Raw genomic sequence first — 12,786 nt, 5'->3', positions numbered from 1 at the left:
AACATTATTGAACTAAAATATAGTACAATCATTTCATTGAGGAAAAAAAAAATCGGTCATTTTTGACCGACACGCAAACAAGAGGGTTAAATACAGGTTTTTTTATAAGTTGAATGGTACCGTAAAGAACTTTAAACCTCCATGGAACATTCTTTGCACAAAAGGTTCTTTAGAATATAAATTCTCAAAATCCTCAGATAGCTAATGAAAATATTTTTAAATAAAAAGCTATCGCTCCCTGTAAATTATTCATTTGGGTTCTACAACAATAACTCCAACCAGGACAGCAATGAAACAGGAGGTATTGATTGAATACCAGTAGTTATACGCAGGCTAGGACTTTGTAACATCATGAAAATTTGACCCTTTGTTGGAGAATGCCGTGCAGGTTCAATACAGGGCTCAGTACATTTGTCAAAATACAACTAAGGAGGTGTGCTTTGACGTTCCCCTGCATCCATTAAACAATCAAGCAGACACACTTTTATTACACCTTTAAGGTTTAAGAACTTTATTGACATTGTAGTATGCCCCACCAGACAAGGTTAAGGTTAGATAAGATAAGGCTCCTAAGTGCTATAACAATGGAATTTGCATTAATCACAGACTCCAGGGTTTACACCTTTTTAAGGACAATATGACATTTGCATGAAACACCCACCCTTCTCTGTAAGCAAGATATCTCTAAACTCCTAAAACCTTTATTAGCCTTTGGTTTACTTCTGTGGGGATGAGACCATTGTAGGGGATCGCGGGGGAACAACCTTACGTGGGGTTATATGTAACACGGACCTTTACATAGTTAGTCAGGGTAAAGCAGGTTGTGTTTCCGCTTATTTTCTCTCGCTGCCAGACGACGCTCTCCCGCTGATTTGTGGAAAGTTTTGGTAAGATTTCGTGAAGATACTGGAGAAAGAGTGTTTTGACACCATGCAAGTACATTTTTTCATCTTGAAAGAAGAGTAAATTAAAGTTTTAATTAAAGTGGGTTTCAGAAAGATGTGGCAAGAGAGATGGATAAAGAAAACAAAGGACAATATTTGTATAATATACATTAAAAAAAGTTGGTCATGTAAGAGCTGCTTATGGTTATAGAAGGGATGGTATATCTCGGTTAAAAATTGGACACTCTACTCTTAATAAATCAATCAATAACATGAATCCAGCCAGTGTAATCATTGTGGACTTCCAGAAACAGTAGACTAGAGCATGTGTTGATTAAAAGTAGGGCATTTGATTGTGAAAGACTCCAGTTAAGAAGAGTTCAAATCTGCTGGCATTAATTCTCTGAGATTACAGAATGTGCTAAACAGTTCTTATAAAGGTCATAAAACTCTTATACATATCCTGACACTTAAATTTATATAATGAAATATAGGTTTTACATTTACTCTTGATATCAACACCTCACACTCCATCCCAGTAGGTAATGGAATATGCACCATAAACTGGTTTGACAACCGCCATAAGACATCAAAAGAAGAAGACAAATGAGGAGATCAAGAAATCACGACATGTTCCAACCAAAAACAGATATGACAAGTCAGTAGGTCCCTCAATTAAAATCACTAAGTACTTCCTGAGTAGCAGTTAAACGGTCCAAGCGAGCCTGTAGGAATCTGCGTCTTGTACCAACTTCAGAGTCCTCAAACAGGAGCTCGCTCACATTTGCCCCATCCAGTAAACACAACATGTCAGTAGACAGGAGCTGAGCAGTCTGCTTCAACATGAAAAATGAGATCATCATGGGCAGTTGGTCAGCCATTCGCTGCACCACAATCTGAAAGACAATCAAAGAGTAACATCCACACACAAGTACTGCAGTCCATTCAGTCATGGAGCAAAACTAATTATATTTGTTACTGAAAGAATATCTACCTCATAATATGCCTGGAGCATTTCACTGTACTTGCTCTTTATGTCAAAGACAGGTAACTGATCTTCTGAAAATGTGTCTTCGCTAATCTCACTCAAGAACTTCAAGTAGATGGGATCTTGAGTGTAGACCATGTTTTCCATTTCAAACTGCTCTAAGATCCTCTGCTCCGTTTTGTCTTCCTGACTTGACTGAATATTGTAGATTTTGTTCTATGGTTTCAAATAAAGAAGCACAGAGGAAAGAGTACCTGATTAAAGGGATATTTCAGGATCAGTACAAATTCAGTTCAGTTAAAAGCATTTGTGGCATAATGTTGATTATCATTGCAAAGATGGATATTTTCATCAAAAAATTTACATTTTGTCATCATTTACTCACCCTCATGTCATTAAAAACCTACCACTACCACTTTGACACTTCAAAAGTTCAGAAAGAGATCGTAAAAATAATCCATATGAAAAGAGCGGTTTAGTAAAAAAATTCTGAAGAGACACGATCGCTTTAAATGATGAACAGACACTGAATTTAGGCTTTTTTCACATTTAAACATTGATCAGAGAACATAAACAGAAGCTCAACCTTCTTGAGGAAGCTCAAACGTGCTGCGTAACACACAAGAATGAACCTCATTGGTTCTTGCACATCAAGCAATCATGCTTGAGCTTCCATTTACTATACAACCAATGTGTGAGTTGATGAATTGTGAATAAAATAAATAAAATCTGTTCATCATATAAAACCATCGTGTCTCTTCAGAAAATTTAGACTAAACTGCTCAATTCATACAGAGAGGTTTTAATCTCTTTATGAACTAGTGGTAGTTGCGCAACTGTCTATGGAGAGACAGAAAGCTCTCAGATTTAATTTAAAATATCTTCATTTTGTGTTCCTTAGATGAACAAAAGTCTTAAGTGTGTGCAACGACGTGTGGGTGAGTAAATGATGACTGAATTTTCATTTTTGAGTGAACTAACCCTTTAATTTTGACTCTTGCTTCCTTAAAAACACAAGAGCGCATGGCAAGTGAGGCAATTCGAATTTTTAAACTACTGTGAAAAACTCAATAATAATTAAAAATAATATTTGTTTTAACATTTTTTGTTGAATAATAAAAAGCACTCGCCATTGAAAAACCTAAACTGTTTAACTTTTTGTCAGTAAGCCAACATTGTTCTGTCATTTTTCATTTCTTTTGTATTTTTTGTTGCAAAAACAAACAACAAAACAATGACATTAGGTCAATAAAATGGATTTTATCCCCAAATAAAAAAAGAGAGAGAAAAAAGATTATTGTAGCAATATTTACCACAGTGATGTTTTGAAGTACATGGTACTTCTGAAAACATCTATAGGACACATCTTTGAATTGCTTGAGGATGATGGCTTCAGGAGAAATACATACATCAGAAAGACAAGTTTCACAATATAGATGTGCTATTAAACATGAATTCAATTGTGATCTAATCTTTTGGTTTTACAATGGAGATCAGATGTGTGATGGTACCTTTGATTGCAATGAGCAATTCAATGGCTGGCTTCTTAAGTTTGGCCACATGCTCCTGCAGAACCAACTCAAACCCTCTGTAGTTGCTGAAACCGAGCAGTTCCCTCCCTCTATATTTCTGGCTAAACTCTTTCAAACTGTAAACTTGTTTAGGAACAAGATGGATTTCTCATTAAATTAACTTTAACTTTCTTGTAAAATCCCAACAACAGTGAATTCAAGGTTTAATGTTTAATATTGAAAATATACTGACAGGATGTTTTTGTGCTGTTAAGATGATCATTCCACTTCTTGAATTCAACCCGAAGCTGGACAAACAAATTTTCTGCATTAATCAGCTCCCCTGATGATAAGGAGTAGATTTGATCATTGAATCTTGTTAGGATCTGTGATAAAGAGAAAATATTTGTTACATGAACATGTTATTGTACATTATCATTTATCTTCTCTGGGGAGGTAGAAAAAGACATTTGGGTGAGAAAATAATTTAGAATACGAACTCTACCATAACCATAGCACCACCTAGTGTCAGACAGTGGGGTGTACGTGTGCCTGAACAGTGATGAGATTTGGGACTATCTCTGACGCCAAGATATTTTTAGAGCCGTTACATAAGGAAGAAGGAGAAAATCACAACAAACACAATATGGTTCTAGCAGCTTGAACTCCAAATGATAATTCTCAGAAGCAAGAAGATGCGATGACTTGAGATCCTACTTTAATGAGGAACTGTTTGGCTCCCTTAGTGTCCAGTGGCGGTCCAGCCTCATACTCCTTGAGCTCATTCTTCACTTCCCACAACTGTGTTTTTATCTGCTCAGTGAGCTGTGGCAGTGATTTCTGGCAAAGATGGATAAAAAAAACAACATGATTTATTATAGTCTCACAATCTATATCTGCATTTTTGCAATACATCTAAATTCATGTTAAGTGTAAACAGGCCTTTAGAGTGAGACATTTAAAAACTTACTTTGATATGATCAACAAGATTTTGTGTCAGTTTGACAGCAAGACATTTAATAGTTGCTTTATCCTCATTCAAGAGGCATCTGTTGAAAATGACAAAGCACTTTTTGTAAGGTGGTTTAGTTTATTCCAAATATCTTGCTAACCAGCTATTAAGAATAGTAACGTCCATGGAACATTTTTAATCCAAAAAAGAAGGTTCTTTATGGAAAAGGATGCTAGTGTATAAAATGTTCTTCACACTAAAACAATTTCTTTAAGAACTGTTCACTGAAAGGTTCTTTGGAGAACCAAAACCTGTTCTTCTGTGGCATCACTGTGAACCCCACTGTGTGAGTGTAGAAAACTGGTTGAAACTGAAAACAAAATCTGACCTAAACAGTGTGAATCAAGTCTTTCAGAATCATTTTTGGGAACACAAAGTTCAATTAGAAAAACAGACTGTAACCTGAAATGGTCATGGTTTTGGAAGAAATCTCTCTCTATTTCTGTCGCCTCCTCCAGAGGAATTTTCTCATCGATCTGCTGTTGTCCTCTACACTTCACCATGGTGTAACCTTTGTGGAGAGGAATCACTTTGTTGTGGACAATGTCCAGAATGTTCTTTTCTGTTCCCCTGTCTATGAGATCTGGCTTGGTCAAAATAGCTGTAAAATGAGAATGAAAAATAGATAAGATAAAACTTTATTAATCCTGTAAGGGGAAACTCATTTGCCACCATTGCACATTACAAACACCACAAATAGACAATTGAACATTAAAAAGAACAACAATCAATACATACAAAAATTACACAACTTCATTAAAAAACCTAACTGCAGTAGGAAAAAAAAGACATTCTAAATTGCTCTGTAGAACACTGAGGCATTACTAATCTTCCACTAAATGAGCTTTTAAGCCCACTAAAGATACAGTGTAGTGGATGACCTTTGGAAAACAGAATCATTTTTAATTTTGCCCTTGTTCTCTTTTCCACAATGACCTCAAGTGAATCAGGATTCAAGCCACTAACCGAACCAGCTTTTCTAATCAGTTTATTAATCCTATATTTTTATCATCTACTACTACTACATCTCCAATGGAGCACTGCATAAAACAAAACACTGACCATGATTCCCTGATAACAAACATAAAGAAGCTTCCTGACACCAATGGAACTCAACTTCCTCAAAAAGAATAGTGTTGATTGTGCCTTCTTAAAAACTGTCTCACTGTTCTTCTTCCGGTTTAATTTACTATCCAAATGGACGCCAATATTTTCATAAGACTGAACAAATCTCTATTGACCTTTAATTGTCATTGGTAGTATCACTTCTTTTTTCCCGTCTATAATCAATGATCAACTTCTTCTCCACATTAAATTTTAGTAAATTTTTATCACACCATGTAAGAAATAATTCAGCCTCTCCTCTATAGCCCACATCATTGATTTATTAAACCCACAAGGGCAGTATCGTCTGAAACCTTTTGTATACAAAATGTCTGAGTTAGAAGTATAGTTAGAAGTATACAATGCAAGTAAAAAAAAACTTTTTTTAGTCATAATAATATCAGACATTTTATCACTCAGCCTAACAAACTGGGGTCGACATAGAAGATAATCCAATACCTACACAATAGTTGTACTATGTAGGTTAAAACGCAAACACATAATCCAGAACTGGCAGTTGTTTCCAAATGATTACAAATATTATGCAACATAAAAAGTATGACATCATCTACTCCCACACCTTTTCGATTTGCAAATTGTAATGGATCTTGTAAATCTGAAAACTGTCTACCCAGATGACCGAGGATAATCCTATGGGGGTAAATTGATGCCAAAACCATTGAAAATGGACAGACTAAAAGTCACAAATAGATATTACAACTTTGAAACACAAAAGACAATCTACAAATAGATTAAAAATCCGCAAACAAAGTCCTCATGATCCGCAAATGTAAAACAAGATCTACAAATAGATACAAAGTCCTCAAACAAACTCTTTGTGATCCACAAATATAAAGCATGATCTACAAAAAGATTAAAAATCCACAAATAAACACATCCTGATTCACAAATAGAAATCAGTGACTTGAACTTGAAAACCAGAATTTGAATGAATGTAAAGTGACTTGTTTGCAGGTGAAGATCATGTTCTGTTTGTAGATTGTGTCACATTTGTTTTCAGAATTCTGGCACTATTGTTTCGCTGTTGTGACAAAATAATGCCATAATCATTGAAAATGAAGAGACTATGAGTCAAAAATGCATATTACAATTTGTAAACACAAAACAAGATCTACAAATCAATTTAAAATCTGCAAACAAACTCCTCATAATCTGCAAATGTAAAACACAATCTGTAAATAGATTCCAAATCTGCAAACAAACTCCTCATGATCCGCAAATGTAAAACAAGATCTACAAATAGATAAAAAATCCACAAACAGACTCTTCATGACATACAAATATAAAATGCGATCTACAAATAGATTTAAAATCTGCAAACAAACTCTTTATGATTCACAAATAGAAATCAGTGACTTGTACTTGACAACCAGAATTTGAATGAATGCAAAGTGATTTTTCTGCGCATGAGGGTCATTATTTGTTTGTAGATTGTGTTGCATTTGTTTTCAGAATTTTGGCACAACTGTTTCGCTGTTTTTCCCATTAAAAAATCTACAAATGCCCTCCTCACAATTTGCAAACAAACACAGTCTAACTTGTATTTTCAAACCACTGTAAAAAGACATTCTTACACATTCTGTGCAAAGCTCAGCATGCAAGTGTTGAAACTGTGTTTGCAGATCACAGGGCATTCACAGATCCCTCTACACGCGTTTGCAGATCACAGGGCATTTACAGATCCCTCTGCACACGTCTACAGATCTTTTTGGCACTATCTTTCCGCAGAGTGTGTGATTACGATCCACACGTGTAGTCAGCCAATCAGGGGTATTGCTTCAATGTGATGTCACGCCCCCTCAATACGCCCTTTTCAAAATAAGAGTCGACACTTCTCGGATGGGTGGGCTGGGCTCACTGCCATTTACCGTTGCCGGTGTTGCAGCCTACCGAAATCCGACTCCCCGGACAAATCGCACTCATTTTGTCACAACAGCGAAACAATAGTGCCAGAATTCTGAAAACAAATGTGACACAATCTACAAACAGAACATGATCTTCACCTGCAAACAAGTCACTTTACATTCATTCAAATTCTGGTTTTCAAGTTCAAGTCACTGATTTCTATTTGTGAATCAGGATGTGTTTATTTGTGGATTTTTAATCTTTTTGTAGATCATGCTTTATATTTGTGGATCACAAAGAGTTTGTTTGAGGACTTTGTATATTTGTAGATCTTGTTTTACATTTGCGGATCATGAGGACTTTGTTTGCGGATTTATTTGTAGATTGTCTTTTGTGTTTACAAGTTGTAATATCTATTTGTGACTTTTAGTCTGTCCATTTTCAATGGTTTTGGCATCAATTTACCCCCATATAATCCTTTCAAAACATTTAATTATATATCAAACATTTAAAAAAATGAAAATAAAAATAAAAATAAGAATAGTTACATCAGTAAAAAAAAAACAAATAGTTAAGAACAGTAAAATGTGCATTTGTTGACACAGGTGCTCATAAATCAAAGTTATTTGGTGAGAGAGAGTACATTACCGATAGTTCTTCTGCCCTCAGGATCTACTTCTTGTGCCATTTTTAATGCTTCTGTTGTTGCAATATCAGTGTTACAAGGGACCACTACCAGGTTTATAGTCTCTTGCTTCTCAATAAACTTTGTTATAAGACTTTTAATCTACAAGACATGAGACATAGTTTTAAAACTGGTATTGTACAGAATGTGACTTGTAAAATCAGATTATGCTGCTCACCTGGTTTTCAATATCCTCTGGTTGTCCTTTTACTGGGACTCTGGCAATTCCAGGTAGATCGATCAGTGTGAGGTCACACACATCTGGTGACATGACCTCTAAAGTGATGAGCTCATCACATATTCCTACCCCCTTTCCTGCCAGCTCATTCTGGGCTATAACACATTTGTATGTTTAAGTTTATTAATAAATGAAAACATGTTGTTTTTAAATATGTTCGATGCAAATCACTTCAAGCACGCAAACATTTTTGACACATTTGAATTTGTGCCGAATGACGTGGTACCAGAGGTTTATTCAGCGAATTTGTTATTCAGCAGTTTCGCTTTAAATAAATGTGTTTAGGCTAAGCTTGGCTTTCTTGTAAATGTTGTTTATAATGAATGTCACTATCATTTGTTTGTTTTATAGGATAAAATATGAACTGTAATTTGGTGATTGCGTTGGTGTCAGTGCAGTGTGTCAGATGCGACTTAATTTCCAGAAAATATTGTAGTAGACTAAAGGCCCATTCACACCAAGAGCAATAGGCTAACTAAAGATAACCATATGAACAATGAACGATATGGTACGTGGGGAAAACGCCCCCTTGAGGACCATGTAGGCTAAGTGTTTTCTATGTTTTTTTTTTTTTAGATGTGTCTAGAATAGTTATCGTTTCAGTGACAATGACAAATTATAAACCAAGTATGAAAAATGTCCAGCGTTTTCTTGTTCTTGGATTCTTAACAAAAATTTAATTTGTACCAAGGGGTTGTTTTGACCCACGGGTCCCAAAATGCCTCCCAAAATGCCCCCACACTGACAAAGCAATTTGCTTAATAAATTTACAGGGGAAAAAAAAACAGAGTACAAGCAGTTCTAGCTTAAAATGAAAAAGACAAGCTAAAACAACAGTAGATGAATATGAATAGTTATTAATGAACTAATATAAAAAATATAGTTAGTTATTGTTGCGTTGTAGCGTTTTACCCCACTCCACCATCTGCTTATTCTAAGCACACGTTGCAAGGTTTGTCGTCTGCCGCTTTAAATGCTCAAGCTCTTTAAAGCAGAATGTATTCTGAATGGCTGTCAAGGTTTTTCATCAGCTGGAAAAAAAAAATTTCTGAAATGATTCCAATTATATCGTTGCTCTGTCGTTGTAGTTGTAGTTGTGGTGTGGATTACTGTGGTGTGCTATTCTTTTATATGTATAACATTTTTAAAACAATCATTATGGCCTCGTTATCATCCTGGTGTGAATAATAATACATTAATATCGATTTGGATTTAACCCTGTAAAAGTGTGACTGTATTTTTTAGGCCTAACTTTGTGTTAATGTTACAATAAATATAGACTTTATTTGGTAGTAGCTTAGTCTATCTATATTACACTTTAGTGTTAATGTTCCCTCAGTCTCAACCACTTTGGCTCTGTTAATGCATATTAGGCAACAGTGTTTTTACAAGCTTTGAACACTTTATTCCTAACACTTTTTAAAGAAAGTAATTTTACTAACCTGTTTCAACATGTCTTTCAACCAATGAAGAATGCACAAATTCAATTATCTTATCACGGTAGGTTAGAACAGCCTTCCAGCTGACTCCACCAGTTACCTTCTTCAGCCTCAGCTCTAGTGGACATCTGGTGACAATTCCTATAGCAAACACAGTTCAGTTAAAAATTATTAGAAAACTGATAACGTTACAACAATAGGCCTATGCATAAACAATTTGAATGTAAACAGTCTTCACTGCAAGTGATGGGCAGAAATGTCATTGAAATTTCTCGATAGTGTTGCTATTTTTTACATTTCTTTTCAGTAGAAGCTATTTTTATTGATTAAGTTGAAGGGTCACTGTGAAACGCTAAAACTTTACATTAGCAAGATGTGTTTAGAGTAGTATTGTCTGTCACCTGTTTAAAATCAGAACAAATTATGGTCTGTTTTGTGGAATCCGCACCCTTCACCGTGTCTATCCATCTCTCTGAGGTCACTTTATCTCCTTAAAAAATCCAACTATTTTTATACACCTTGAAGTGTGCTTAAATAAATATGCATGTGAACAAATTAAAACTTAGCTACAATTTAAACTATATTACACATGAAAAAGTTGGGTGAATTCAGGTTGATTGGGACGCCTAGTTTTTCCATGTTTTTCCAAGCTTGTAATGTAACCAGCTAGTTTTCTCTGAAAGGCAGCTTTCAACTTAGCTAACTTTTCTATAGAGTAAAGTACTCTTAGCTAGTAACATTTCTTGAATAGCTTTCCCAACACTGCTCACCGCTTCCTCTTGGTAGTGCAACTCCAGATAGCGCTTCCAACACTGAGCTTTTCCCAGAACTCTGGTCTCCGATCACTGCAATAGTCGGTAATGCCAAGTCCTTGTGAATGCCAATTGACCGCAGCGTGTCGATCAGATCAATGAATGGACGAATGCTCTCCTCTAAAAGACTGTGAACTGCTCCCCTCATTTGCTCACTATAAAGACAAAAATGTACGTTTGTTTAAAAAAACCTCACTGATTGCACTTTATTATCTTATTCAGTTTATGTCCTTTATGCTTTCCCTTTTATTTGTTCTAATCCAATTTTGATTAAACCTTTATTTTTTATTATTTATTACTTTTTTATTTGTATGATAAAATGGTTTGATTTAAAAAAAAAACTCAATATTATACAAATGTAAAGAACTTTAAAAATTAATGTATAAATGAACATAAATGGTAACACTTTACAAAAAGGTTTCATTAGTTCTACGTTAGTTAACATGACCTAAGAATAACCTAATCTACAGCATTTATTCTTGTTAATTTCAACATTTACTAATATGTTATTAAAACCAACATTTGTGTTTTTAACATTAGTCACTGTGAACTGACATGAACAAACAATGAACAGTTGTATTTTTTATTTACTAATGTTAATAAGGATTAATAAATACTGTAACAAATGCATTGCTCATTGTTAGTTATGTTAATACATTAACAAATGAGACCTTATTGTAAAGTGTTACCATATAAATTTCCAATTTTTTGTACATAACAAGAGATAAATTAGGCCTATAAACACATAAAAATCTGTATTTTTAAATAAATGTACAATTAACTATCTTAAAAAATAGTTTAGTAACAAGCAAATTCAATTTTTGACTAACCTTTCGGTTTGAGAGCTATCACTGTCTTCGTCATCATCACTTCTTCGATCTCGAGAAGAGAATAAAGAAAATACGCGTGAACTGTTCATTTTATGGGAAAACAAAAGAGGAAAAAACTAAGTTAGTTCTGAGAATAGTTAATGTCCTTGTTTCTGGATAACTCTTAAAAAATATTTAATTTAGGTTTCACCCAAACACAGTGTTGATTTGAGAAATCAAAGAGAGTTGAAATGTGTGTGTCGGACTGAATTTATAGTGTATAAGAATGAAATTGAAAGTAGACAGATTAATGTTGGACATTTTCATAAATTTTGATTAAATGGAAATGCATTTGTGTGTGGGTGTGGGTGTACCTGATGTGCCTGCAGGGCAGGATCAGGGGCCAGTTGCACAATGCAACTATGTTAAAACTGTGTCTTGGATGTGTTATGTAGTTTGCTTGGTTCTTTTGATCCATGATCAAAAAAGAAAATGATACATTTAGTCCCCCCAAAAAAACAGCTTCGATGTACATTTTGTGACAAAAAGAATCCTGTGTGTTGGGCTAAATGTGCTAATTCTTTATCTGTACATGTGATGGTTTATTTTTACCAGTTGAGAACTCACGAAGAGCTTATAAAATGTGTATAGGAGTCAAAACAGCACCAGGAATTACACACAAATGAAGATCTGCTGCAAGGAGATGGCGCTTCTGATGCCTGTAATGGGCAATACGACACCAAAGAAACATGCTTAAGCATTATGTCCTTTTAGGGTTGCATAATGTGACATCACGTTGTGTTTTTAATCAGTCAAATGTCTTTGGTCCGTGTTGCATTCATATTTCAGTCGAACCCCACCAGAGTTCAGTTGGAAGTGGATTGAGACCCCATGAAAAGGTGGGACTCTGATGGTCGTCTTTGTTTTGCACTCCATGTGTAATGATAGCAGTTTGTTTTATTGGCAACCATGTCTGTTGCCTCATATGCAAAAAGTGAACAGAGATGGCCTAGTGTGTATGGTGGTAGGATGCCACTGTTTTGGCTGCTGTTAATAAATGTCAATGTTCCTCTTTAATTGATGTTGAGTTTATTTATTAAAAAGCAATACTTTCTTAATTTGACCAATATAATTTTTTTTATGCAACTGACTTTTAAAAGAATTGTATGACCAACTTTTAATAGTCAAAGCAGTTTATGCATCCCTCCTAACTCTTTGTTGCCATAGAAACATTTCAGGGATTAAAATATTGTTATTGCATCCAGACAGCTATTTCAAATCATATACTTGTAGTCATATACAATCTAAGGGGAAACGCATTACAAGTAACTTGAGTTACGTAATCAGATTACAAGTAACTAGAAAAGTAATGCATTACTTTTAAATTTACAATAAAATATCTGAGTATGCAAGTTACTGTTTTTCTGACTAACTCTCC

The 12,786-nt window shown here is 34.8% G+C and overlaps 1 protein-coding gene across 1 annotated transcript; it reads right to left on the bottom strand.

Moving 5' to 3' along the window:
- Window positions 1–497: 497 nt before the first annotated feature.
- Window positions 498–10,687, bottom strand: LOC311283234 (interferon-induced GTP-binding protein Mx-like; the record flags this gene model as incomplete). Its single annotated transcript, XM_084397557.1, has 12 exons — window positions 498–1,780; window positions 1,879–2,088; window positions 3,186–3,262; window positions 3,384–3,520; window positions 3,633–3,769; window positions 4,101–4,223; window positions 4,354–4,432; window positions 4,798–4,996; window positions 8,014–8,152; window positions 8,229–8,383; window positions 9,731–9,868; window positions 10,498–10,687. 12 exons carry the CDS (start codon window positions 10,685–10,687, stop codon window positions 1,556–1,558), a joined length of 1,809 nt encoding a protein of 602 aa, XP_084253683.1. The 3' UTR covers window positions 498–1,555.
- Window positions 10,688–12,786: the final 2,099 nt, after the last annotated feature.

The sequence above is a fragment of the Rutilus rutilus genome (genome assembly GCF_951802725.1).
Source record: "Rutilus rutilus genome assembly, chromosome: 23".
NCBI classification, from domain to species: domain Eukaryota; kingdom Metazoa; phylum Chordata; class Actinopteri; order Cypriniformes; family Leuciscidae; genus Rutilus; species Rutilus rutilus.
This window is presented reverse-complemented; position numbering and strand designations above follow the sequence as displayed.